The 24,894-nt window shown below is 57.7% G+C and overlaps 3 protein-coding genes across 14 annotated transcripts in view; 2 read left to right on the forward strand and 1 right to left on the reverse strand.

The window, feature by feature from the left end:
• SGSH (N-sulfoglucosamine sulfohydrolase) overlaps window positions 1–24,894 on the forward strand; it is a 294,044-nt gene that overhangs the window by 24,685 nt on the left and 244,465 nt on the right. The window lies entirely within an intron of this gene.
• The window catches only part of BAIAP2 (BAR/IMD domain containing adaptor protein 2), a 43,038-nt gene that overhangs the window by 2,186 nt on the left and 15,958 nt on the right, over window positions 1–24,894 (reverse strand). Inside the window, exons 4-16 of one of the 12 annotated variants that reach the window (XM_061479897.1) lie at window positions 21,062–21,123; window positions 20,814–20,885; window positions 20,343–20,480; window positions 10,313–10,465; window positions 8,238–8,465; window positions 7,432–7,633; window positions 6,862–7,063; window positions 6,685–6,753; window positions 5,968–6,130; window positions 5,658–5,756; window positions 4,228–4,262; window positions 1,791–1,838; window positions 1,177–1,402 (exon numbers count right to left, since the gene is read on the reverse strand). In XM_061479897.1, coding sequence (XP_061335881.1) covers window positions 1,811–1,838; window positions 4,228–4,262; window positions 5,658–5,756; window positions 5,968–6,130; window positions 6,685–6,753; window positions 6,862–7,063; window positions 7,432–7,633; window positions 8,238–8,465; window positions 10,313–10,465; window positions 20,343–20,480; window positions 20,814–20,885; window positions 21,062–21,123 — 1,451 coding nt within the window. In that variant the 3' untranslated portion in view covers window positions 1,177–1,402; window positions 1,791–1,810. Of the gene's footprint in view, window positions 1–1,176; window positions 1,839–2,462; window positions 3,638–4,227; window positions 4,263–5,657; window positions 5,757–5,967; window positions 6,131–6,684; window positions 6,754–6,861; window positions 7,064–7,431; window positions 7,634–8,237; window positions 8,466–10,312; window positions 10,466–20,342; window positions 20,481–20,813; window positions 20,886–21,061; window positions 21,124–24,894 lie in introns of those variants that run through there. The other 11 variants (XM_061479896.1, XM_061479904.1, XM_061479895.1 and 8 more) reach the window with 11 other exon arrangements.
• Window positions 67–2,498, forward strand: LOC133283247 (uncharacterized). Its single transcript, XM_061479906.1, has 3 exons — window positions 67–825; window positions 1,207–1,311; window positions 1,458–2,498. The coding sequence occupies exons 1-3, from the start codon at window positions 659–661 to the stop codon at window positions 1,936–1,938; spliced, it is 753 nt and encodes a 250-aa protein (XP_061335890.1). The 5' UTR covers window positions 67–658; the 3' UTR covers window positions 1,939–2,498.

A 24,894-nucleotide genomic window follows, 5' to 3' on the forward strand; every position in this document is an offset into this window, starting at 1 on the left:
AAGCCATGGTGGATGTAAGACGTGAGCTGGCAAGTGCTGCTGCATGCAGGGTGTTCTCCTACCTTGCTCTCCAGCAGGACTAAAGCTGGGGCTGCTAAGCAGGGAGCCAGGGCTGGAGAAGCTGTTCTAACCCCCTAGACTGTGCTTGAATCATTTCCACACATGAGCAGCCTTGGGCTGCTATGGGGAAGCAGAGAGGGGATTATGGCTCCGTGTTTGCCGTGGGACTCATGGGGACCCTCTGGCTAAGAGCAGTGCATTCAGCTGCATGCAGAGGATTTGTGCTGTGCCAGCTGGGAACCCTTTGTAGAAGTTCAATATCCAAGAAACAAGCTGAATGTGCTGGAGGAGCTCAGCAGGGCCACGGGACCGAGCACAGCCCAGCTCCCAGCACACCAGCCCGTGACCAGGCCGGCTTTTACCTGCCTGGGGTAGCGGCAGCGCTTCCCAGGGCCAGCTCATTGCTGCCACAGCCCCGGCATGCACAGGTCCTGTGGCCGGACCCAGGGACAAATGCTGCTGTGACACGGGGAGCACCCTTACCTGCCCCAGGAGGTCCCCCCTGGGAGTTAACTCAGGGGTGCAGACAGCTATCAGGACACATCAGGTCCAAACATGCACCAGCACAGCAGCCAAGGGAGCCACAGAGCATCCCTGCATGCCCCTGCCCCTCCTGCCTGTGGACAGCCAGCCCTTCCTCTGCCCCCATGGAGCTCCACAAAGCCTTTTCCTTTCTGCAACTGAGGCGATGGCCATGAACCACAGCAAAGCCACCTCTGGGCCACCGGCCAGCCACAGCCCTGCCATCCCCAGCCACGGCTGCAGGTAAGTGTCAGCAAGACAAACACGACCATAAGATTAAGCCACGTTAGGAGCAGCTGTGATTACTGGCTACCTCTACCTGGAGCCAAGCAGCTATGGGACATTGAGGACATCCCTCCGCAGCAACCCCCCAAAGGCACTTGCTGCCTCCCCCAGCCCTGCTCCCCTTCCATCCCTCACCTCTCCAAATGCGCTTTTGCTTTCCTTAGAAGATCAACGGCTTCTGCTTAAAAATAGGGTAATTAATTTCCCACCTAATTAATGCAGCTTCTTAGATCACTTTCCCCCCAGGATGCCAAAATAGATTCTCAGGACTGGAGGGAGAGGAAAGGTTGCTTTGATGAGTCACCAGGGATTGTTATTTAACTGTTTTTGTTCTGGCAGAGAAGAGCCCTTGGGATGTGAGCCCACAGCTCCGGCAGGAAAACCAGCTCATGGATCAAACAGAAACAGGGAAGGGGCTCTCCTGGGCTCCGCAATGCCAGCGAGGTGCGTCCCGGCTCCCGGGGAAACTCCTCCCTCCCTGCCCTGAGGCCATGGCTGGGACGAGGAGGCTCCTGAGACGCGTCCCAGAGGAGGTCTATAAGCAAAAGAAGCTGCTCAAAGAACTTGACATTAGTGTGGATGTGCTCCAGGGCTGGGGACAGCGATGCAGCGACCGGTGGGACAGTGGTCGCTGGACACCTACAACCAAAGAGGCTGGTTATGGGGAGCAGGGAAGCAGCAGCTCAGCATTCCCAAGGGAAGCGCGGCCCCAGCCGTCTGCGGTGCAAGGAGCCGTGCGATGCAGCGCGGTTACACCGGGAGCTCCCGCCACCAGGACAAGCGGTGACCGGGGGAGGGATGTGCTCAGCCGGGTGCAGGGGGGAAGCAGAGCGGTGGCACCGTGCCCGCGCAGCCCCGCGGCCGTCACCCGCTGCCCAGCGCCAGCACACCCAGGGCTCGGCCCCCCGAGACCATCAACTTACTAACTACGGGCAGGGGCAGCTCAAAACCTGGCCACTTCAACATCAGGGCTGCAAGGGAAAGAGAAGGCAGGTTGGAGGACACCGGGATGCGCTCCGGCCCCTTGGTGGGAACAGAAGGTGTTGGTTAACGAGAGGCACCGGGCTGTGATCCCGCACACAGCGCCTCCGGACAGAGGAGGCAGGAGGAAGAAGAAGAAAAAGGAGGAAAAGCGGTGTTTATGGAGCTGCTGGTGCTGCGAGGAGGGGAAGGAAGGGCACGGCCAGCCGGGAGGCACCTGCGGGGAGGAGAGGCCAGGCACGGAGGGGGGGCTACGGAAGGGAGGGGGGGCAGCTTCCTTCCCCCTGCATCGGCACCGCCGCTTTCCCACCGCCGGGAAAGCGCAGCCGCAGCCTCGGCATGCGACAAGCGCAGCATCAGCAGCATCATCCTCCCCTCGAGATGCACCCGGAGGAGGGACCAAGCCCTTAAACAGTTTTAGCTGCTCCCGCTCAGCAAAAAGCTGTTTAAAGCCTCGGGGCTGAGCGCGGGCAGGCAGCGCCCGGGTATCCCCCGGCCTCTGAATGCCACGGGGATGGGGAGGGGAACACAAAAAAAAGGCATGGCAACGTGCAGCGGGCGATGCGATGGGCAGCACACAGGCACGGCAGCCGAAAAAGACACCGAGGCCCAGCTCAATGCAATAAATAAAACTTTTATTCAAACAAGAACTCAGTACAGGGCACATTTCTCTCTCTGGCTTTTAAAAAAGGGTTTTCAGCACTTTACAATCTCCATACAGGCTTCACTAGGCTGGGGTGGGGTTTCACATCCCCCCCCCCCCCCTTCTACATTTAATCATTCAGCATGAAATATCCTGTGTTAAAAATCTTTAGCAAAAGGACATCGATGCAAGAGGGTCTTGTTACAGTCCGCCCATAGGCGAGTATAGAAAACAAAGCCGTGTCCGTGTGTGTGTGTCTATTGCCAGCAATGTCCCAGTAAACAGGCAATGTGACAGGTTGTAAAAACCACACCAGAAAAAGAAAGCGTGGACAGCTTTGCAGTGGAGACGGGCACGGGAAGGGCTCTGCACCCCAAGTGCCGAGGGGAGACCCCCGGGTGCTGCCAAACCCCCCCTCCCCGGCCAAGCCGGGGGTAGGGATGCGGCCCCGCACCCGCCCCAGTGCTGACGTGAGGTAACAATACCTTGCTACAAAAAATATATATATATATTTATAAAACAACCAGGAATAACCCTTCCAGGGGGGCTGCCGGCTGCGCCCCACGGCCGGCGGGACCCCAGCCCTAAAGCAGCCCTTTCCCCGGGGCGGGGGGCTCTGCGCTATCCCCTTCTCCCAAAGCCACCACAGCGGGTGGTTGGGTGGAAGCGGATGAGGCTGGGAACAGCATCCCGGGTGCGGGCATCCCGGATGCTCAGTAACAGTACGGACACCAGAGGCCATGCATATTTGTTCCAGTGTGGGACGTTGTGTCCAGGCTCGTGCGAGGCGCTGGCAGCCCCGGAGGAGGGGTGATAGTGCATCGCTAACGGTCACAGGGGGTACAAAAAACCGGGTCCCACTAACGTGTCAACTGCATCCGGGCTGCGGCAAAGCGAGCGCAGCCCCAGCGGCAGTTTCTGCTCGGAAAAAGGCTTCAGAAACAAGGGCACTGTGAACACCGGGGGGGGTGGAGAAGCACCATGGTTTCCTTGAAGATCACAAGAGTTTAAAATCCAAAGGAAGTAGAGAAAGAGAAATGAGGGGGAAAGAGAAACAAAAAGAAGTGGGGAAAGAAGCAGAAAGCTCTTCCAAGCAGCCGCTAGCCAAGGTGTCCTCACACCGTTGATACCAAACTGCCACTGCCACTGCGGAACAAAGCACAGGAGACTGCCAGAGGGGCCGGGACCACGGCACGCACCGCGAGGCAGCCCCGTGCCCGGGAGCCCAGCTCCACAGTTCAGTGCCACGGGGACCGGCACCGGAGCGGGGCAGAGAGCTCGGCCCCTGCCCATCACCACTCAGCTCACAGCCCCTGTTTGGGGTTATCCCCAAGAGTGAGATGGGGCTGCGAGGCAGAGGGGATGGGGATGGAGGAGCTGCTGGGTGGGAGAAGATGCTGGGGAATGACCCCAACCGTGTGAGCTCTCCGTGGCCCTGCTATCCAAAGGAGGCTGAGGAGGTTGACTCTCTCCGGAGGAGCATGAGCTCATGTGGGGTGCAAGGTCAGGGACACAGGGGCTGCCCCAGGACCTGCCCTCCCCTGGAGACGTTGGGTCCCTCCGTGCTCGGACGAGACCTGCACCGTGTTCTCCACCACACAACCTCATCCCCACCACTGCGCATCCCCTGGGGAACCCACATGGGGACCCCCATGGGGACACGGCTCAACAGCTTCACCCAGAAGCAACACAAGCAATTCCCTTTCAGGTAATGCGACAGGAAGGTGAGGTCTTACCTGCTGACCGACCTCGTCCCGTAGTCATCGAGACCCTGCGGAGAGGAGGGGAGGAAGCGTGGTGAGGGGTGGGGGACGTGGGGCTGAGCCCGTTCAGGTGCCACCGGAGGGTCACACCAACAGACCAAAGTGCATCAGGACCCAGGGCCAATGCATTTGGAGCGGAAAGGGGGAGATGGAGATGGTTCGGATGGGATTTAGGGAGCAGGAAGTAAAGTGGCTCCACTCTCTTCAGAGCAGGACTTTATCCGGCAAGCCAAGGGAAAGCAACAGGCAGGAGAGCCCCAGTCTGCTCTGCCCAGCCCGACTGAGGTGCACAGCTCCAGTTGCTTTTGAGATGTGAGACACTTGAGAAGGGATTGAACAAGTCATCAGTGAAATGCTCTGTGGAAGGTTTCTCTGTATTAACTCCCACCAGAAACCCACAGGGTTTTGGACTATTTTCTCCTTCAGCTGCTACTGAACAGCCTGTACAGCAGGGAAGGACTGCGCTGGTCTGAGGAGCAGATGGGGACCAGGGCTGGAGCATGTACCTTGAGGACATCGCTCCTTGGGTGAGGACTTGTCCTGGGATATGACCATGGAGCAGCCCCACTTCAGGACAGAGCAGGAGCCGCTGGCCATGCGCCATGGATCAGAGACCCATATTCCCATGGTCCCAGGAATGCTCCCAGTCACGAAACCCCAAATCCAGCAGCAAACCCCACTGGGAAACCCCAGCAGACATCAAGAAGTGGGGCTGCAGAAAGGACCAGATCCCACTGGATCTGCTGCCTCTCCAGAGCATCCTGCTGAAGGGTTGGGTGCTGCATGGCTGCCTCTCCCCCTCCTCATCCTCTCCCCATCTGCCAGCATGTGCCAAGTGCTCTGGGCAAGCCAATGCGGCTCCATCCTCATTGTTCTGGTGGGGAAGCCCCACTGCTCCAGTGGCTCCTGGGTAAAGCCGATCTCATCCGTACGTGCATCCTCCCATCTCATTAGCTCAGAAGCCCTGAGCTCATCTTGGACACCACCAGAGCCCTGGTCAGGGTCTGCCCCAGCCCCATGCGCTCACCCCAGCATCGCCAAGGGACCATCACTGGTTTGACCTGGACTGGGCCAGAGAAAACGCTTCCAGCTGCCTGTGAACAGCCTGTTTCTGGTGGGAGGCTCCCATGGAGTCAGCAAGTGTTGTCCTTTGGGGGTTTACGGTGGCATTTTGTGCCATTTGCTCCCTGTGCCTTGCCTGTTCTGCCCAGGTGACCCAAATTGGCCAAACCTCCCCATCCACTGCTCTCCCCTCCCACTGTCTCCCTGCGTCCCCCGCCCCACCTCCCCAGGAGAGATGCTCGGGAGGAGATGTGGCCCCAGGCAAGGCCCAAGGATCACCAGGCAAAACCAGCCAGCTGCCCGTAAATCCCAAGGGAAACATTGCGTGTGTTCGGACTTACTGCTGTCGACCTAGTGTAAGGCTTGTAGTGGGCGGAGGGTGGTTGGCAGAGGCCACTGGAATAGTCTTTAATTGCACAACCATAGGGCATTAGGTAGTCCTACAAACAACGAACAGAGGTTGGAGAGCAGCCCTCCGTGGACTGAGAACACGCTTAACACATTTCATCCTGCTTTACAACCACCGGTGGGATGGAGAAGCTGCGGGCCCCCGGGCCGGGCTCCAGCATGCACTAACGCCCCGGGATTCGCCCAAGCATCTCCTGTGTATAAAGCATCCCTCCCGAAGTGGGAGCAGCCCCACGGGCTCACCTGGGAGAAGGCGGGCACGGCCACGCTGTACGGCCTCTGCTTGAAGGTGTTGGCACCTTGTGCCGGGAAGGCTTGGGAGGCCATGCCGTAGTCCGGCGGTGGGATGGCGATGTCGTCCTTGTCCAGCAGGTTGCCGGTGCTGCTGCTCTTCCCTTGCTGCAGGCTGGGTAGGGGGGACCCAAGCAGAGGCATCAGCACCAGGCCAGCCCAGTTTGAGACCCCCCCAGGCTGCCCGTCCACCCACAGCGGGGGACCCCATGGCCAGAGACCCCCTGAGACAGCTCCTACCTGCCTGTGCTGGGAGCTATTCCTGACACACACTGTGCCCTGGGGAAGTGGACTGGTCATAGAACCATGGAATGGGTTGGAAAGGACCTTAAAGCTCCTCCAGCTCCAAGCCCTGCCACGGGCAGGGACCTCTTCCATAGGGCAGCTTGCTCCAAGCCCCTGTGTCCAACCTGGCCTTGAGCACTGCCAGGGATGGGGCAGCCACAGCTTCTCTGGGCACCCTGTGCCAGCACCTCAGCACCCTCACAGGGAAGAGCTTCTGCCTAAGAGCTCATCTCAGTCTCCCCTCTGTCAGTTTAAAACCAGTCCCCTTTGTTCTATCATTACGTGCCCTTGTAAGAAATCCCTCTTCCATCATCTCCATCCCAAGCCCACAGTTCTGCCCCGGGAGGAAGTGGTGCAGCCACCCACCCAGCACAAAGCTCCTACCTCGTGTGGACCCGCTCGCTGCCATCATTGTCAAGGACCCGTGTGTAGGAGAAAGGAAACCAGCCCCTCCTGGAAAGCAAAGGCAGGGATGAAGCCAAACCCACGTTTACACACGGAGGAGCCAGCAGAGGCTGCAGCCGGCGTGCGGCGGTTCCCAAGGACAGCCCTGGCACTCACAGCTTTGTTTTCTCACTCTCCCCATAGTGCCAGCCGTCCCGCGCCTCGGGCACCAGCAGCGTGATGAGATCGCCCTCCTTGAAGCTCAGGAGGGTGCTGTTATCTCCGGCAGCGTGAGAGAAAATGGCCTGCACCCTCGTCCTGCCGTTCCTCTCGAGCCCTGCGGCCATGGAGCTGGACCGTGGCAGTGTCTTGTTTTCAGCTGGTGGGAGACAGAGACCAGTGAGCACCTCCAAGTCCTCCACGCTGGGGCCATACCCAGGCACAGCCCAGTGGGACCAGGGGCAGGACAAGCCTGCTTATCAGGGGTCCCTAACCCTGCTTAGCTCACCCATGTGCCAATATAACCTTCACGTTCCCACCCTCATCCCAGGCAGGATGAAGCCACCGCTCCTGGCATCCCCCACCAGCCACGGGTGCTCCCTGTGCCATATCCCTCAGTAGAGTCCAGCTCTGCTCGTTTCCCACCCCCGGCTGCAGAGGCACAAGCAGCGCTATGCCGGAGGGATGCTGCCGGTCTCTGGGATGCAGCACCAGCAGCATCCCCATGGGGCACGGAGGGAGCCTCACCTGAGGCGTAGCTGTTTTTCGGTGGCACGTTTTTGCGAACTGGGAGTGTGTTGGAGTAAGAGTCACTCAGCTGCTTCTGAGGCTGGGGAGGAGATAAAGATTTGGGCTGTGCTGGCTTCATCTCAGACCAGTGGTTGTACCCGTCACTGTCTGGGCCTGAGACTCCGTTCATCACCGGCATGGCCTCCTGCGCCGACATGCGCTACGGAGAGAGGAAGAGGAGGGGGGGAAGATGGGGAACGGCTTCATTAGGGCATCCCACTGCAGCTCCCGCAGCGGGAGGGGGTGCACAGCAACCAGAGCTTCAGGCTGGTGCGCTCAGCTCCCACCTGAGACAAACCGCTCTGGGGGAGCAGGGGGGTCACCTCGGTGGTGTCTGACTGCCCCAAGCTGACCTGCACCTGATAAACCCCTCCTGGGCTCAGCTCATGCCTCCCCATTGGGGGACCCTCTTCCTGCCATGGGTCACTCCCAGCGGTTACTGGGGTATCTCGGTTCAGCCCCACAGCTCTGGGACCACCCTGACCAGGCGAGTCCAGCTCATGGGTTCCCCAGTTCCCCCCCCCAAGAGCCTCTGCAGCCCCTGCCCCTCTGAAAGCAGGATGGGATGGGGACGGGCTGCCCATTCCCATGCCAGGCTCCTTCCCACATCCCAGGGCAGCACATGCATGGAGCTGCCCATCCCTGCACATCAATGGCAGTCCACCAAGAGGCAACTTGCTGAGGACAACGGTGACACTGGCCCGGGCTCGTCCCTCCAGCTTTGCTCAGAAGGGCAGCACAGCTTCCACCACGGAGATACTTACTCCTACAAAAGGTGCCAGCTCCGGGGGGACAGGGAGAGGTTTGGCACCAGGGATGGGGTCAGAGATGATGAGGTTGGATTTGGATGTAGACAGAGGGCTGGGCATAATGGTGCCATTGCTGCTGGCAGCCATCTGCTGCATCAGTTGGATAGCGCGGTCCGGGATCTTGTTGGGATCCGAGCAGGACTGCTGCCACAGCGGCAGCTTCTGTGTCAGCATCTCCTTCCCCTGCAACAGAGAAACGAGGTGTGAGGGCACAGGAGCTGGCCTGATCCTGGCCACAAGACTGATCGGCTCCTCTATGCATGGCATGGGTGTGATAACAACAGGGACTTACCACTTCCAGGCTCTGCCAGCAGCTGGGCCAGGAAGGTGGCATGAAAAATGGCAAGGAGGGAAGGAAAAGGTAATTTATCTCCCCAGCTTATTCTGATGTATCCTGCATGGGGCAGCTCTCAGCCACCGGGCTCCTTGTGGAACAGCATCAATGGACCGAGCAGGGACATAACCCTGCCCGAAGGCCTGACAGGGCTCAGCCTGTGCTCTGTGCTGTCACCCATAGCCCAGGGAATGAGCTTCTCATTTAGGGCTGTTCAGCTCTGGCAGTCCCTGGCCCTGGCACCCTGCAGCTGAACCCCTGTTCCCTGGCCCTGGGGCAGAGGCTGACCCGACGCCTCTGACTGACCTCTCAACTGGTCTCATCGGGGCACAACCTGGTCCCCATGGATCCAAACATCAATTCGGAGGTCCCGGAGCGTTTCCGCACTGGCCCCAGAGAGGCACAGCCCCATCACCCAGCCACTGAGCACCCCCCGGAGCCGCAGCAGCGGGGCGGGGGCCAGGCTGGAGCGGGGCCAGGCGCCCACCTCGTGCATACACCCCCCGTGCTCGGGGTGAGCCGCCCGCAACGTCCCTCCTGCACCATCACCCTCCACGTGCTGCTGCCGCTGCAGGGAGCTGTGGGGTTCACCGTGCTGCAGCCACGCTGCGGGTCGCAGCACCCTCGTGCCTGCTGATCCCCCCACTCCCAGGGGGGACGCTCCGCTCTCTGCTCCACAGGAGGAGTTCACATGCGCCAAGCATGCATCCAGCCCGCAGCGCGAGGAGCGCGCTGACTAATCCAAACTCCTGCTCCGTGGTGCCAAGCGCGGTGGTGACAGATGGATGCTGTGAGCAACGGGGGGTGGCGGTGGGGAACAACCAGAACAACGGGAGCATGAGGCTGCAGGAGCAGCGCTGGCGTTCCCAGCCCTCATCCGCACGGATTCTGCTCTGCATCAGTGCAGGGAGCCACTGCTCCCCAGGCTGGCTGGCAGCAGCTCCAGCCCCTGGCTCAGGAGATGTGGGATGCCAGGAACAGGCAGGAGCGGGTTTGGAGCAGTTTAATCTCTGGTTTAATCCCCACCTTGGTAAGGCCAGGAGGTAAGGCACAGGCTGAGCAGGCAGGCAGCGTGCTGCATTACATTTCTCCTGGTTTTACAGGTCATGGAATCACAGAATGGTTTGGGTTTGAAGGGACCCTAAAGATCATTTAGTTCCAACCTGTTCGGGACAATGAGCTGAAGCAGGAGAAACCTGACTGGCCTTTGCCAGGACAGAGCCCTCACACCTCAGTGACCACAACATGCAGGAGGGGTGAACTCAGCCCCATTCACCTACCACAGGTTCTCCTGCATAGGTGAAGTTGTGTCACAGAGGGACCGGACTGCTGGGGTGAGCCAAATGCACAATACACTGCCAGGACCTGCCATCACCACTCAAGCAAACCAGTGCCAGTCTCATCGACCTCCTGCAGCAAGAAGCCCCTTTTGAGATGCAGAGCAGCACCAAAGGGAGACGTGCCCCCTTGTTCTGAGGAGGGTGAAGTCCTTCATCTCCCAGTCCAGAACACATGCGTCTCCCAGGGCACCCTGTCTGTGGGTCACCCACTGGTGTATTCCTTTCCCTCTGCACCAGCTGCAGCTTTCGGGATATCAGCCTGTTCTATAGGCAACAGGAGCATCCACCCGGGACCTGCAGCCCTGCAACTGCAGGAGCATGGCATCAGAGTGGCATCTCCAGTAGGACTGACTCACCTTGGCATGGTAGGTGATCGCACTCTTGGCTACTGCACACTGTTTCTCCACCAGGAAGCAGAACCGTCTCCTCTCTTCCGTGAGAGCTGTCTTATAGCCATCAGAGACGTAGTTTTCCAGCTCACCCTGCTTGTTGCTGATGGCTTCGATGTACTAGAACAGAAAGAGGAGCACAGGGGTGGCTGCCTTCGTTATTTTGGTAGTTTTCCTCTCCGTGGGCAGGGCAGGGATCACAGAACGGTTGGGGTTGGGAAGGACTTCAAAGCTCATCCAGTTCCAGCCCCCTTCCACGGGCTGGAGCCGGTGCCAGTGCAGCAGCATCCCCTGGAGAGGGGTCAGCAGCGCAGCAGGCAGGGTGCTCGCAGGGTGCTCGCGGGGTGCTGGCAGGACCCCCCCGCACAGGACACGCACACGTGTGCCTCCAACCCGCCTTTACTCACCAGAACCCCCCCACGCAGAGGCGCTGACTCAGCACGTGGGCTGGGAGCCGGGACGAGCTGTACCGGGAGCAGCCGCCTGCTCACCAAGCGGGCCCCGGAGCCGTGCCCGGGCGCTGGGGGGGGGTGCCCGCATCACCCGGGCTGGCAACGGACCCCAGCGCTCATCCCCGCAGGGCACAAAGCACCGCGGCACCCAGGCTGAACACCGCCAGCGCCTGCTCTGCTGCTGCTGCCCATCAGTGCCTGTGAGGATGGGGCAGGACCACAGGGGGACAGCACTGAACCCCTCCAACGCACAGCCATCGCCAGCACCGAACTGGCTGTGACCACTCAGCACAGGGTGAGCGGTGCTGGGGACACCAGGACAGCGCCAGGGCAGGGCTGCCTGCTGGCACAGCACCGCCGTGCCCGGTCACAAGCAGCACAGGGCCACCGGAGCAGCCGTTCCTTGACGCTGCACCCCGGGGCTGTGCAGACACCGGGCCCCTGCCAGCGCCTGCAGCAGCGGGAGGCTCCTCCGCTGGCACAGGCTCGGGCTCCACCGATGTGACTTGTGCCAGCACGGCTGTGCCACAGAGGCTTTGCCAGCGCCGTATGGAGCATGGAGGCAGCACATGGGGCTGGGATAACTCAGCCACACAGGCTGACCCATGCGATGCAAACGTGGCACATGGAAGGGCTTCAGAGCAATGCCTGGGACCGCAGGGCTGCTGCTCGGCCCCACCATCAGCATCCCTGAGCACAGAGGGCATGAAATGCCCCCAGCTCCCTGACCCAGCCACTTTCTCCTCTCTCAATCCTCTTGGGATGCACCCAGCTCCTCTGCAAGGAGCCTCCACCCTTGTAGCACTGTGAGAGCAGCCACCGAGCCTCTAAGAAGAGCATCTCCCTCACTCATCACTGTCCTGCCCTCCAACACTCCTTGCCACCAGCTCTTCCCCAGGACACTGAGAAGCCACAACCAACCCCACAGCCCAGGCCGTGCTAAACCTGCTTCAGGAAGTCTGAGCTTCCCTGAGAAAGGAATTAACTGGAAATTCAGGGTCCAAAGCAGCTTTAGCTCTTCCTTCATGTTTAACAGTTATTTTTAGCATGTTACAATATTTATCAGCAGGCACATAAACTAGAACAAACCTCAACAAAAGCAGTAAGATTAAATGACATCCCAGACTTCAAAGGGGGCTTTAGTTCAGAGCTGGACCTTCTGCTGCTCCAACCCTGCTCAGAGCATCCTCCAAGAGCAAACCCCATGTAGAACTTGTACTGCACCCAGTGGGTTTTGGGTCTCCCCACATTCATCAACATGGATGGGGAAAAGGGGGTATGACTGAGAAATGGGTAAAAACTCCTGTTTCAAGGAGTAATTTTTTTCCCCAAATGAAAAAATCCGGTGCAAACACCTGCATTTAGAAACAGAAATAAATGAAGGTGACTGAGCTGACAGCACTGAGTGCAGGAGCAGAAATAATGGAGGTGTTTGCATCACCCCCAAGCAAAGCCGCAGGGAGAGCCCAGCTGGATGGGGACTGGCAGGGACACAGGGGAGGGCACTGGGAAAGGCAGCAGGCACAGAGGCACCGGGGCCAGCATGGCGCAGGGAAGAGGCAGCAGCAGCCCCGGGCACATGCTGGCGGGTGGGAGCAGGCGGCTGTGGGAGGATGCGAGCAGGGAAAGCATCATTCCCTGGAGTGGGCTCAGGACCCAGCACACCGCCTCCTCCTGGGTATTATTAGCCCCGGGAATAGTACAAGGACAGAGCCCAGAGGCGTCAGCAGTGGTGATGGGAGCCAGGAGAGAAAGATGCTCCAGCGCCAGCCCAGAGAGCTGCAGCTCCCCCCAGGTCCAGTGCCCCAACCCCTCCATCGCAGTTCGGTATGGACCAAACCCCACTATCCCCACATGCCTGCACCACAGGTAGTTCCTGACGAAGTCCCCTTCCCTTCTCTCCAGAGGGAAGTGGTGGGATGATGCTCCCCATCCTGCAGAGCCCAGATTCTGGAAGGAAAGCACCTGAAACAGGAGCGCTGGAGCAATGCGGACCTGGACACCCTAAACTCATCTTGCTTAATTTCCTAAGTGGGCCATCAAGAACGAGAAGGTGAGGAGTGAAATGAGTCCACCTCCAGCTAATTGAGCTCAGTAGCACAAGGACCATAGCACCATGATTCAGGATAACAACCCCCTGAGCAGCAATGGCCCAGGTACAGTGGGTAGGCTCTTGGCCTGAGCACATCATACACTGCAACACAGGGGAAATTCTCCTTCATCTTAGCAACGTTAGGGTTTTTAATAGTGATTTACATATGCAAATTAAAGCCTTATTTACATCCCTAATTTAAATCTTGTTTTGTAAGTATATTTTAAATTATTTCACTACAGAAAAGCTTGTCTTAATGCCTGCAGCCAGTTAGAACATGTCGATTGCAAGCAGAGAGCCTGTGCTCTAAACTTAGTATTCTCAGCACTTTATATACTTCATGGAAATATGCTCGATGTGCCATTGATTTATTCAAGCCTGGTTTACGCGTTATTACATTACAAAATGGCGAGCCACACTCCTCGCTCACGAGACAGCTTTCATTTTGGATCTGCTCAAAATGACAATGGGCTTTCAAATAATGCACAGAAAGGCAATTTAAATAAAAACCTGGCTAAATATGCCAGATGCACAGGAAAAAAACGCAACACGCAGAGCACGGTCTAAGATCTCACTACTCTGTGCTAAGGAGAAGCACTGCCTTTAACCAGCAAGCAGTGCTTTACCTGCAGCCTGGTGCCCATTGGGCTCACTGCTGCTGCTCAGGTCTCCTTTCCCCCTGGTACGGGGGGGATCTGGATCCACCCTGCATTTTGAACCCCCAAAACCCCACATTTCTCAGCTTGGCACGACCTGACAAGCAGTGGAAGGAAGGTGCCTCCCCGCTGGTGTCTTCAGGCTCCGTGGCTCAGAAGCTTCTCCAAGACCTCACCAACAAGCACTCAAGCTCAAGCACTGCCTTTAAATTCAGACCGTGGTTTAGGCTGTCTAACAACTAACTTCAAAGGCAGATTTTCAGTTTCATCTAAATAAAAGCCCCAGTTTAAAGGAGGAAACGAAACCCCATTTGTGACCGGAGCACTTGAGGGGCAGGAGCCAGCCGGGGCAGTGCTCGCAGTGCTCACGGCTGTGCCAGAAGCCGGAGCACGTGCCAGAGCCACCCAACAGCTCCAGAAACCTTTTTCTGGGTTTCTAGGCTGGAGAAACCTCAGATAACTCCCCCGTGCCCCCCCGAACACAGCACTTCCAGTGCACCGGGAGCCGCTGACCTAATTAGCAATGTCAGTGTGCGGCAGCGCCGGGCAAGGGGCTTGGTTTAAGAGGCTGCCGCAGCTCAGGATCTGCTGCAGGCAGAGCGATGGCTCCTGCCCGGCCCGGGGAAGCTGCAATCCCAAGGCAGGAGCCTGGTCCCAGCACCCAGGGAGCCCCGGTGGTGGTGGCTCAAGCAAGGATGCGCTGATGGGTGATGAGCGATGCTGGAGCAAAGCTTGGCCATGCTGAGTCCCCCCATAGCCAGGCAATGCCCACGCTGAAACCAGATCAAGTTACCTAACGGGTCAGACAGCACATTAGGGACAAGGAAACATGAAAGAGGAAAGAAGATGCTGCAAAGTCCCAGCTCAAGCAACAGCTGTCACCCCCAGCACAGAAAAGCCAGGGCACACAATGGCCCTGCTGCTTACACCGACATCCTCTCGCCACCACTGCAAAGCTGACAGCTAAAGGTGTGTGAGGATTGGAAAACAGCTGAGAAATGTCAAGACCCGGGTCCTTTTCAAGTGCACATGGCAATCGGTGTAGTTAGTGCCGGTGAAACGGCAACATCATCCCTGAGCTTCAGTCAAGCTCTCTATAACCACCCTTCCTACTGGAAAAAATTAGTCCAAACTGTTCTATCCAAGCCAGGAATGTGCAAACGAGTCAGGAACAGGAGCCAAGGGCACTGCCAATCACCATGAACACAACTGTGGAAATCGTCCTTACATGCATTTACCAACCAGGAGATGCCTCTGTCACAGCCAGTAATGCAGGCTGAGGGAATGCAGGGACAAGAGGGAAGCAGCAGCAGGCAGCAAAGCCCCCTTCCAGGGGTCAGCAGCCAGCAAAGCAATGAGCTGTGAGACCAGAAAGGCAGTAACACAGGATCACACGGTGGGAGATGCAGAGCAGGAAGGGGACTGCGCCTCTGTAGCGGCCCCAAACACAGCTCTGGTCCCATGGAGGGACAAAGAAAAAAGGGGAAGGGAGAGGACTGTGGGCTGTGCTGGACCGCTGTGGCAGGCTGGAATAGCTGCAAGGAGTAAACACCAAGAGAAGGGAGGATTTATTTAAGGAACTACAAGGGAGAATAACTGGAAAGTCCTGGGATAAAATAAGAAAGAAGTTAGGCTGATTAACAGAGGGAGAGCATCTAAGCTGTTGAGTAGTCTCTCAAGGAAAAACAGCTGAAACTATCACAGCATATAGCCAAACTGAGGAAGACACTGAGCGTGGGGATCCTCAGCTCCAGTAGCTCCTGGGGAAGGATGCAGCTTCTCCTTATTCCCAGAATTCACTCCTTGCATGGAAGCTGGTGGACCCTGCTGCAGCCTCGGGGAGATGCCATTCCCTCCTTGCTCCCTCCAGCCTCCAGCATCACCCAAGTGTGTTACAGATGGAGAGGGAAGTTGGTCAGTTTGTTTAGCTGGACGCAGCGATACCCAGTGATGGATTCAAGCCCTGGGATGTCATTGGCTCTTCCCAGCAGAGCACAGCTGGGAAGGAGACCAAATTGTGATAGTAGTAAGGCAAATAAAGCATCAGACGCAACCGACATCTCCAGACAGCGAAGGTCTTTCAGTGCCAGCACTGTGGTACCCACCCACCAGCCTGGACTGCCCCAGCTCCATCACCCTGCAGCCAAGCCCCTCCCCGGGATGCTGCGGATGCTGCTGCACTGATGGGTGTCAGAGGTGAAACCAGACTCAGAGCAGCTCCCAGGGAGCACTGCCCTGCTCCAAGGATGCCAGCCTGCCTTTGCTCCCCTGGGAAGGGCTGTCTCTCCTCATTACGCTGCCTGTCTCACACATCTGCTCATCAGGGCATCAGCCGGAGCCTTCCTGCACCGTTCCTGCAAAATGCCATCCACGCACACATGTGATATTACATAAAACAGAGCAAAACAGCAGGCGAGCGCTCTCCCAGCCGGCTGTGCGGGGGTTTCAGGATCAGCTGCTTAAGCTGTTCCTCGATACAGAGACACCCTGATCAGCGATGCACAAGGCTGGGTACCAAAATGCTCCTCAGACATGGCCCTGACCTGCACAGGGACCAGCAGACCAGCTTCCAGAAGAGGCATTTGAGGCATTTCAGTCCAGACAAGTTTAAGACTTCCCCTCCCTGCAACCCTGACTGCATTTGCTGGGTTTGGACACTCATCCTAATGCAGAGTTACCTGGAGCCACCGAGCTTTTACACAGTTCTTCCCTATTTGACTTTCACATAAGCCCTCATAACCTGGTTTGTGCAAACTCCTTGTCAGTTAGAGCTGCTTGACCTCTACCTAAAATTATTTCTCCTGATGGGAATCTCAAATGGGGTTTCAATTACAAAAGCCTATAACACCCCCCCCACACACACACAAGTTATTTGGCACAGTGGTATTTAACGCTTAAAATATTCTCATAGGAATAGGTGTGGACAAAGACAAACCTGGCAGGAGCTGAGCTCAGCGTCCACAACCCATGACCCAGGCTGTGCAGGGCTGGGAAGAAGAGGGAGCTCCCTCTGCCCCCCCCGGAGTTACCAATGCAGCTGCTCAACCGGCATGGATGTGCCAAATCCCTTTTGGCCGGGTCAGGCACAGCCTTTCACCGCAAACAGCCACGTTCAGCTTTGCTCTTTAGGATGAATTACAGCCAGCTTCGTCTCAGGCTGATGGAGAAATCCAATTGTTCATAGAGCTAATATGATTTGATAAATAGTTTGAACCAACATAACTTCATTGTTGGGCTGCTGATTCAATCAAGGTCCTAAACCCATCGTGACCTTGATTTCACAGCTTGATCACAAGCAGCGTTTAATGAAATTACAGCAGTTTAGCTTCCTTGGTGACTGTTTCACCTGAATATTGGTTTTATTCTTCTCCATAAAAGACATGAAGTGAATGGCATTAGTTTATTCTCCCAGTTCTCAACACAGGTCAAAAAACCCCTCAGTAACTACATAACTAAGATGAGACATTGGAGGCAGTTTGGTGCCTCAGCTTTCATTCCTCATGTTTAACAAAAGCTCAGGACTGATTCATAAGGAACAAAAAGCCCAGCTTTATTGTGACATTCAGCACTAACAACCCACAACCACAGCATCTCTTTTGACCATGACAGACAAAGCTTTGGAGATGGAAAATCGCTCCTGCAGCCTAATTGCACTCTGAGCTGCTTTTAAGCTACGTGAGTTGTCTTCACAGCAAACCACAAGGTGTTTTACATCCCCAACCATTTTAATCCCATCCTCACCTATTAAACTCCACAAAACAAGCACAAGAAACAGTGGCGAGATGATGCGAGACCTGCAGACAAACCTGGATCAGCTCTCGCCATGCAACAAGTGACTGATGCAGCTCAAGAGATGCTTCCTGCAAGCATCCGTGAGCATCACGCTGCTGCCCGACTCCAAGCAGACCTCAATCCCTACGTTCCCAAAACTACTGCCCAAAAGCCACAAGAGAGTCAGTTATGTGCAGTGCCTGCTGAATATCAGCATTTATTTCTGCTTTACAAAGAGGGATAATCTAAACTGAAGTCACAGGTGAGAGGTTTGGGCTGATCTGTTGGGTTTTCGGATCACTCTAGCAGAGCATGGAGACAAACCACACTGGTACCTGGCTCAGGTGAGGGCTGTCCTCTGCCCCCCAGCAAATCAGAGCCTGAGCAAATCTCTCACCTCAGCAGTGAGGGGATGTTACAGAAACCACATCCTGGAGCTCTGGACAGCTCTGCCTCTCCCACCAGGCTCATCTCACTGGCAATGACAAGATGGGGTCACTTAACAAGTGGTGAAAAGGCAGAAAGGAGCAGTTCTGCTTCCTGCAGCATTAAATACAGAGAGGGATGATGACAGAGCATCAGACTCCTGGCTGCCGCCTGCTACAGGAGCTTAAGTGGATGAGTCTCCAAAAGCAGAGTAAGATGCTATTGCCTCCTGCAAGATGATGACTGATGCAGCTACCAGGACGCTTCCATCCACAGCAGCTTCCCCCATTACGAGACAAGTCATCTGCAACAGCCCATTAGGAGAGCTGCATCCAGTTGCTGCTCATCAGTCTGTGGTCCCCAGGCACCAGCCTGATGAAGTCTTCAGCTTCCTGCAAGCATCACCAGGTGCCTCCAGCAGCCTGCTTGGAGGTTGCTGGGGTTTTACAAGCCAGCTAAGCAAACTGAGCCCCATGAGGAAGGATTCTGTGGAGCAAAGCCCCTCCAGGTGCTCCTGGTTCACCAAGCCTGGTTTCACTAAGCCCCGCATGAGGCTCCCAAGGTAGCTCCAGGCTGGACCCATCCTTGCAGCAATACCCCACTCTGACACCCTGGTAAAGGTAACAACAACATCAAGGGTGGCCCCAAATCACCTCTTTTCCTGTTGAAAGGGAATACCAGCACTGCAGCAGCCGCAAAGAGAGGGAAAACTGCTCTCTTGGCTGAATTCAGCCATTTAACTTCATGTTTTGATCTAGGTTGGAAAAAAAAGCAGAGCGCAGTTGAGCAGTCTCATAGCTCTTTAAGCTCAAAAGCCATCATAAGGCTTTTTGAGAGATAAGCGCTTCCTAAATACTTACTGCTGAAAGATTAAGAGAATGAAAGCCTGATCCTGTTTCCCTGCCCAAAGCTCCTGTGCTAACAGGACTACCCCATCCCCACCGCATCCCAGCGGGAGGATCAAGCCACCGCTCCTCTCTCACTGTATAAAGCCGATCACTGGGATGGATTTTCTCCTCCTCCGACTCCGGGCGTGGGTTGGGGATCCCGGCACGGCAGCAGCCCGGGGCGGGGGTTTGGCAGGAGAGGGGTGGCTCTGGCAGCGGCTCTGCTCTGTTGTCCCTATCAGCACTTCCACAGTTTGGGGATAACAGAGGTCTGATCCCCGCGCTCCCCACGCTGCGCCTTTTCCTGCTCAGCAGCGATCCAGAGCGAGGGCTGCTGCAGACGCTGCTGCCCAGGAGCGGTTTGAGCTGCTCCGCTCCCTGCAGCGGGGCACGGCACCAACCTGCGCACACCGGCACCTCCGGGGCTGGGAACAACCACGAGCTCCACGCCACACGCGGTGCCTCACCGGGAGCTGCACGCCGAGCCGGGGCGGGGGACGGCGGCTGCGTTGTTCTGCAGGGCTCGCTCTGATTCACGCTGCCAAGACAATGACTGATTCCCCGGGTTCTAGTGCAATTAATGTCACTTCCCCAGCACAACCTTTGTGGTAGCTATCTCCTGATGGCTTTAAATGCCACCCTGTACGCAGCCCCCACGAGGGAAGTGCCAGCGACATTCAGAGCCCCTTCAGCAAGCACGGATCACTGACACGTTACCAGCCTGTGGCATCCAAAGTCACAGGTCCCGGTCCCAGCAAAGTGCATGCTCTCATGCCTCAGACAGGGGTAGGGATTTCTGCCTTCAGGGTTCATTGTCCCCTTTTCGAGGTCCTATTCATGCTGCAGTCATTCGGTGGCTTTAACTCCACCAGCAGCAGCCGTGCTTTCAGACAGAGCGGGTTTGCACGTAGGTGCATCAATTATTTAAGGTTCCCACATTCCCGGCGAAGCTCAAACTAAAGGTTGGAGACCTCAGAAGACAAACTCCTGCTGTGAACGCATCAGTAACCTGCGTGCTGCAGTGCCTTGGCACATGCTGCTCATGGCTCTGGCACCAGCCGGGGATGTGCCCTTGGATGTTCTCCATCAATATCCCGACCCCAACTCCATCCCTACAGGAAAGCCCAACACCCAACCTCCGAAACGCGCCCACCCTGCAGCACTGCCACCCAGGCACGTGCCATGAGGGATCCCTGTCCCGCGCAGCCACAACCTGATCAGCCACCGGCACGTGGTCGGTGCAGGAGCCCACACCGTGATCACACCGCGGTGATTCACTGCGGCCGCCCCGGCACGCGCTGCCGCCCCGGCACACACTGAAGCAAACACCACCCAGAGGAAGGTGGATCTGGCACAGCAGGAATTAGGGATCTTGTGGGGTTCATTCATTAAAGAGCACCGGGAGCGGTGGATCCAGCAGGTTCATCACCACCGCACAGCCCGGCACAACATCTGCCGTCAGCCTCCCCCTGCTCCGTCCTCCCCAAGGGCAGCCACGAGACCAATGTGCTCCATCACGGGCTGCCACCTCCTCCCTATCCACACCTCCCACATCCCACCACGCTCCTAATGCTGCTGCCCCCGCTCCTCTGGAGAGAACAGCAAGCCTGTATCTGAACGCTTGTAAGAACCTGGCCACCTCTAGCGTGTGGTACCCAGCACCCACTGCCCACCTCGAGGATGCTCGTGTTCCTCCCATGTCCCGGGTCCTACCTGCAGCTCCTTGTCAGAGTACTTCTGGGGGTTTTTGCTGCCTTGGCTCTTCTTCCGAAGCTTCTTCAGCTCTGCCTGGCACTTGTCGAGCGAGTCCCCTTTGCTCCTTTGCTCTGTCTGGTATTTTTTCAGCGCAGCCTGGATGGGACAGGAGAAAGCTCTGAGCAGCTGAAGCCAAACCTCAGCCACAGCTCCTGCTGCTAAGGGTTGGCAGAAGTAAGCAGGACCCCCCCCAGCCTTTAGGAGAAGCGGGTTCCCCATGGCCCAGACAGCAAACAGGGACTTGAACAGTCTGACATGGAGGAAAAGGCTGTTCTGTGCATGGTGATGTGTGATGGTCAGAGACCATCAGCAACCAGGGGCATGAGTGATGCCTGGGCACAGCCATCCTTGGGTGGGGAGCTGGGCAGCAGGAAGGGGAGACACGGAGATGCCCAAGCCAATGCCAGGCTATACAAGTCCATGACTCACACTCAGGTACCGGGAGTCCAGCTCCACCTTCTGCTCCAGCTGCGTCAGGAGCTCGTTGTGGAAGGACTTGAGCTGCAGGCAGAAAGAAAAGACACGGTTCCTTGGGGAGGGCTGACAAACCCTGCCCGGGGAGCGCCGGGCAGGCAGGGGAGCGGGTGTCACCCAGGCAAGAAGTGAAACCCATTGTGCCTGGCTGCAGCACCAGCAGAGCCCATGGCCACGAGGAAACCCTGGCCACCCTGACTCACCATCTCCTCCAGCTGGTTCTGGATCTGCCGGTGCACCTCTGCCATCTGGAAGAGCACATCTCCTGCAAAGACAAGACGCAGGGAGGGGGGGTTGAGGCACCAAGCTCTAGGGGACACCCCTGGGCTGGGGCAGATGGCACCCTTTTAGCATGGAGGGGATCGCAGATGAAGCCACGGGGGCTCCTGAAGTACCCCCAGGGCCCATCTTTGGAGAACTGTAGGTGAGGTATTCATCTGAGAGACTTGGACACACACATACACCTTGTGTAGCATGAGGGGAAACATGGGCAAGCAGCATGGACGCCAGCACCCAGGGGTGCCCATGATCCATTGAGCCATTGGCCACCCCAGCTTCGATCACCTTTACCCAAGCCAGCCCTTAGATGTGACCAAGGAGCCAGAGACAACGATTCCAAGACAGGACCCTCCTCTCGACCTGAGTGTGCGGCTACTGAAAGGATCAACAGGGACAAGAGATGCTGCGCTAACAACAGATGGCAATTTAACCAGCACCCTTAGAGCCGGGAGCTTTGCCTGCCGCTCCCTGGCTGTGCTCAGCCCCAAGCCAAGCACGGAGCCCTCCCATCCCTCGCCATGAGCAGCTGATGGGCAGCCCTGGGACTCGGTCCAGGTCACAAGGCACGGAGCTGCAAACAGAACTCTGTTGGTATTTGCTCGACCTCAGGGCGCAGCCGTGCAGCCAGGGCAGAGCCGAGGGCCAGCCCCACAGGCAGCCGAGGGATCCCAGCTCTGCCTCGCCTCTTCCTTCGATTCTCCTCGTCCAGCGCGGCAGGGATGCAGGCACACCCCAGTGCGCTCTTCCAGGGAGGAAGGGCCGGGTCCTGCCTCAGCAAAAACCCCGTGGCTGGAGCCAGGCACACGCAGGAGCCGCTGGGACTGGAGCCAGCGCTGCTGCACGACCGAAGGCACCATCCCCAGAGCACAGCAAGCTCTCGGAAGAGCCGAGCTCCGTCAGCTCTAAGTGCCCTGTTGGGAAGCTCTTCCTTCCAGCATGGCAGCTTGAGGCTTCCAGCCTGCGTGGAGCTGGTTGTGAACTGAAAGCCAGGAGCTGTGTCTGAGCCGCTCCTGTCTCCGCAGCCAGTGCAAAGGAACCACTGGGACCCTCAGTCAACCCAAAACCAGACGGTGGACACTGGGCATGGTCGCTCCATCCCTGGCACACACTGGCCATGCATCATCCGAGTGTCAACACCGCCGGCTGAGCAGGAACAACCTGGCCCAATGTTTCTTTGCTCTTGTGACTGGAGCAGCTCGTACTTTGCACCGTGCATCGTGTGTCAAAACCTTCTGCAAACACTAAAATCTGATCCCTTTTTGTCCTTGGCAGGCACCAGTCCCCTCTGATGCAGTCACAGAACCAGTTGTGGCACTGGTAGGTGCTCAGCCAGCGCTGACTCTCCCCATGGCCACCCTGTGCCCAGCAATGCACAAAGACACAAGGCACAAGCTCTTCCCTGTGAGGGTGCTGAGGCGCTGGCACAGGGTGCCCAGAGAAGCTGTGGCTGCCCCATCCCTGGCAGTGCTCAAGGCCAGGTTGGACACAGGGGCTTGGAGCAAGCTGCTCTATGGAAGGGGTCCCTGCCGTGGCAGGGCTTGGAGCTGGAGGAGCTTTAAGGTCCCTTCAACACGAACCATTCCATGGTTCCACAAAGCAAGAGGTGACCGGGCACGGCTGCAGCTCCGCTCCCTCACCAGGAGCACACAGCCGCAGCCCTGCTGGGACTCCTGCAGGCGCCTCACAAGGTGCTGATGAAGCGGAGGCTGTGGTGAAGAGCTGCACACACCAAGGGGGGGGCCGGGCCAGGGGCCACCACGGCAGCACCGCCAGGAAGCTGCTCTCCGGCCGGGCTGCGACATCTCAATGATGGGAAGTGCACGAATTCCCACTGCAAGGAGGCGATGACGCAACGCCGGCGCTTGGCTGAGATTCCGGTTTCAAGTCTATGAAGGCAAGGGTGGCTGGCTCCTTATTGCCGAGGCTCACACCACCCCCTCTCCCTTTCGCTTCCCGTTGGGCCAGAGTGGAAAGCCCAGCTGGGAAAGCCGGCGCAGAGCTGGCTGAGGGCTTTCTGAGCTCTCAACCCACCGGGGAGCAGGGACCAGGCTGCTCAGCCGTGATCTACCTACCCCAAAGGCAGCCTCCTGCACCAGAACAGGGCTCTGCCCCCACCACATTCCTCACCCAGGGAATTAAGCTGCTCCCAGCAGCCAGGGAGGTGCGTGGTGCGTCTCTCAACAGATACTCATCTTTGTTTAGACTTTCTCCTCCATCACCACCCCCGTGGCTCTTATCACGGTGAGCACGGGGCGTTTCAGCCCCACATCAAAGCCAGCAGCGGTGCGGAGCTTTCCCCACCCAGCTCCGCGTCCCAGCCCGGGCGAGGGGATGCTGCCGTGCCCCCCGCAGCCGGGGGGCTGTACCATCACCAGCGGTGCGGTGCGGCCCAGCCCAGCCCCGAGAGCAGCTCAAGGTGAGCACGGCGCTGCAGCCGGCGCGGCGCAGGAAGGCGGCTGGATGGATGCCTGCCTGGGAGCACAGGAGCTTCCGCCGGAGCCTCTCCAGGCTGGCTCCATAGGGATGGCCCCCGGCTCCCCGTGCTCTGCCATCACCGGGAGCCCATGCGGAGCAGCAGGATGGGAGCCGAGTCCCCCAGATCGTAGCTGCGGCGCTGTGTGAATTCGCATTTAGCTCCTCCGACACTCCCATACCCCCCAGCACTGCAGAGAAGCTACAGACGTTGTTAGACATTGAGGTTTCACCCCAAAACCTCTGTGACTAACCCAGCGTGCAGCAGGGCACAAGTTAAACTGTGACTAACAGATACCACAGGAGCTGGAAGCTTAAATCCAGCCCCAGCTCAGAGGATGTTCTGTGGCATCACGGTGACAACAGGTGCCGTGTGGTGCTGGCAGAGCTTGATGGCAGGGCCAGGACCACGGCACACACCCCAGCAGCAGCACAGTCACCCACACCATGGGCACTCTGCATCACCCACCAGTGGTATTTGTAAGTTAAACACAGTGATTACACACTGCAGCAGGGCAGAGAACAGAGCAAGGGCCTGGGTCACAGCGCACGCTGTACAGGGGGTGGGAGCCCCATACCAGCCTCACAGCCAAAATGCGCATCCTATAGGTCAAGAAACCCAAGGTTAACGTCTCACCTAAGCCCAGAGGCAAAAGCAAGGATGAGGAAGGGTGGACACCAGAGCCAAGGTTTCACCTGCCCTTACCCAGCTCACACAGCTTCCCGCAGGCTGCCAAGCACACACAGGGAAGGAGGAGCTGCTATTTACGTCTGACTCACAGTATCGCCCTGGGAGAACTGTAGGGGCTATTGTGGGCCCTTCCCTACCACACCCAGGCACGGGCAAACAGGTTGTTCCACATCCCTCCCATCGCTATTGGCACCACGCAGGAGCCAGCTGCCCCTCCAGAAGGCAGAGCAGCAGGAACCCCTCTCACGGGGTTTTGCTTTGACTTCTCAGAGCCTCAAGATTTCCCCCCCCCCTCGATCTAGATAGCAGCTATTTTGAATAGAAACACCAAACAGTGCATCAGCAGAGGAGCCAAACTGCTCTGAGCCGGAACATGCTGATGCTTGCACAGGGCTGAAGCAGCCCAGCCTGTCCTGCAAGGGCAGTGGAACCGGTGGCCAGGGGACCAACTCCCTGGCAAAGCCACCAGCTCCTGCTGCCACCGGCACCGGTGATGCTTACACAAGCAAAACAGCACCACAGCCTCCCCGGCACTGCTCCTTGCTCCTGCGAGGTGAGGGATGCAGCACCACCAGCATCGCTCACCATCAGATC

This window comes from Pezoporus flaviventris, unplaced genomic scaffold (assembly GCF_033815535.1).
Source record: "Pezoporus flaviventris isolate CSIRO_AGI_PZ_B2104156 unplaced genomic scaffold, CSIRO_AGI_Pfla_v1 ptg000158l, whole genome shotgun sequence".
NCBI classification, from domain to species: Eukaryota; Metazoa; Chordata; class Aves; order Psittaciformes; family Psittacidae; genus Pezoporus; species Pezoporus flaviventris.

Coding starts and splice junctions, on each gene's coding strand:
- LOC133283247 (XM_061479906.1), top strand. CDS start 659: ATGCCCCTGCCCCTCCTGCCTGTGGACAGCCAGCCCTTCCTCTGCCCC. Junction 826..1,206: donor ATCCCCAGCCACGGCTGCAG/GTAAGTGTCAGC, acceptor TTGTTCTGGCAG/AGAAGAGCCCTTGGGATGTG. Junction 1,312..1,457: donor GGCTCCGCAATGCCAGCGAG/GTGCGTCCCGGC, acceptor GATGTGCTCCAG/GGCTGGGGACAGCGATGCAG.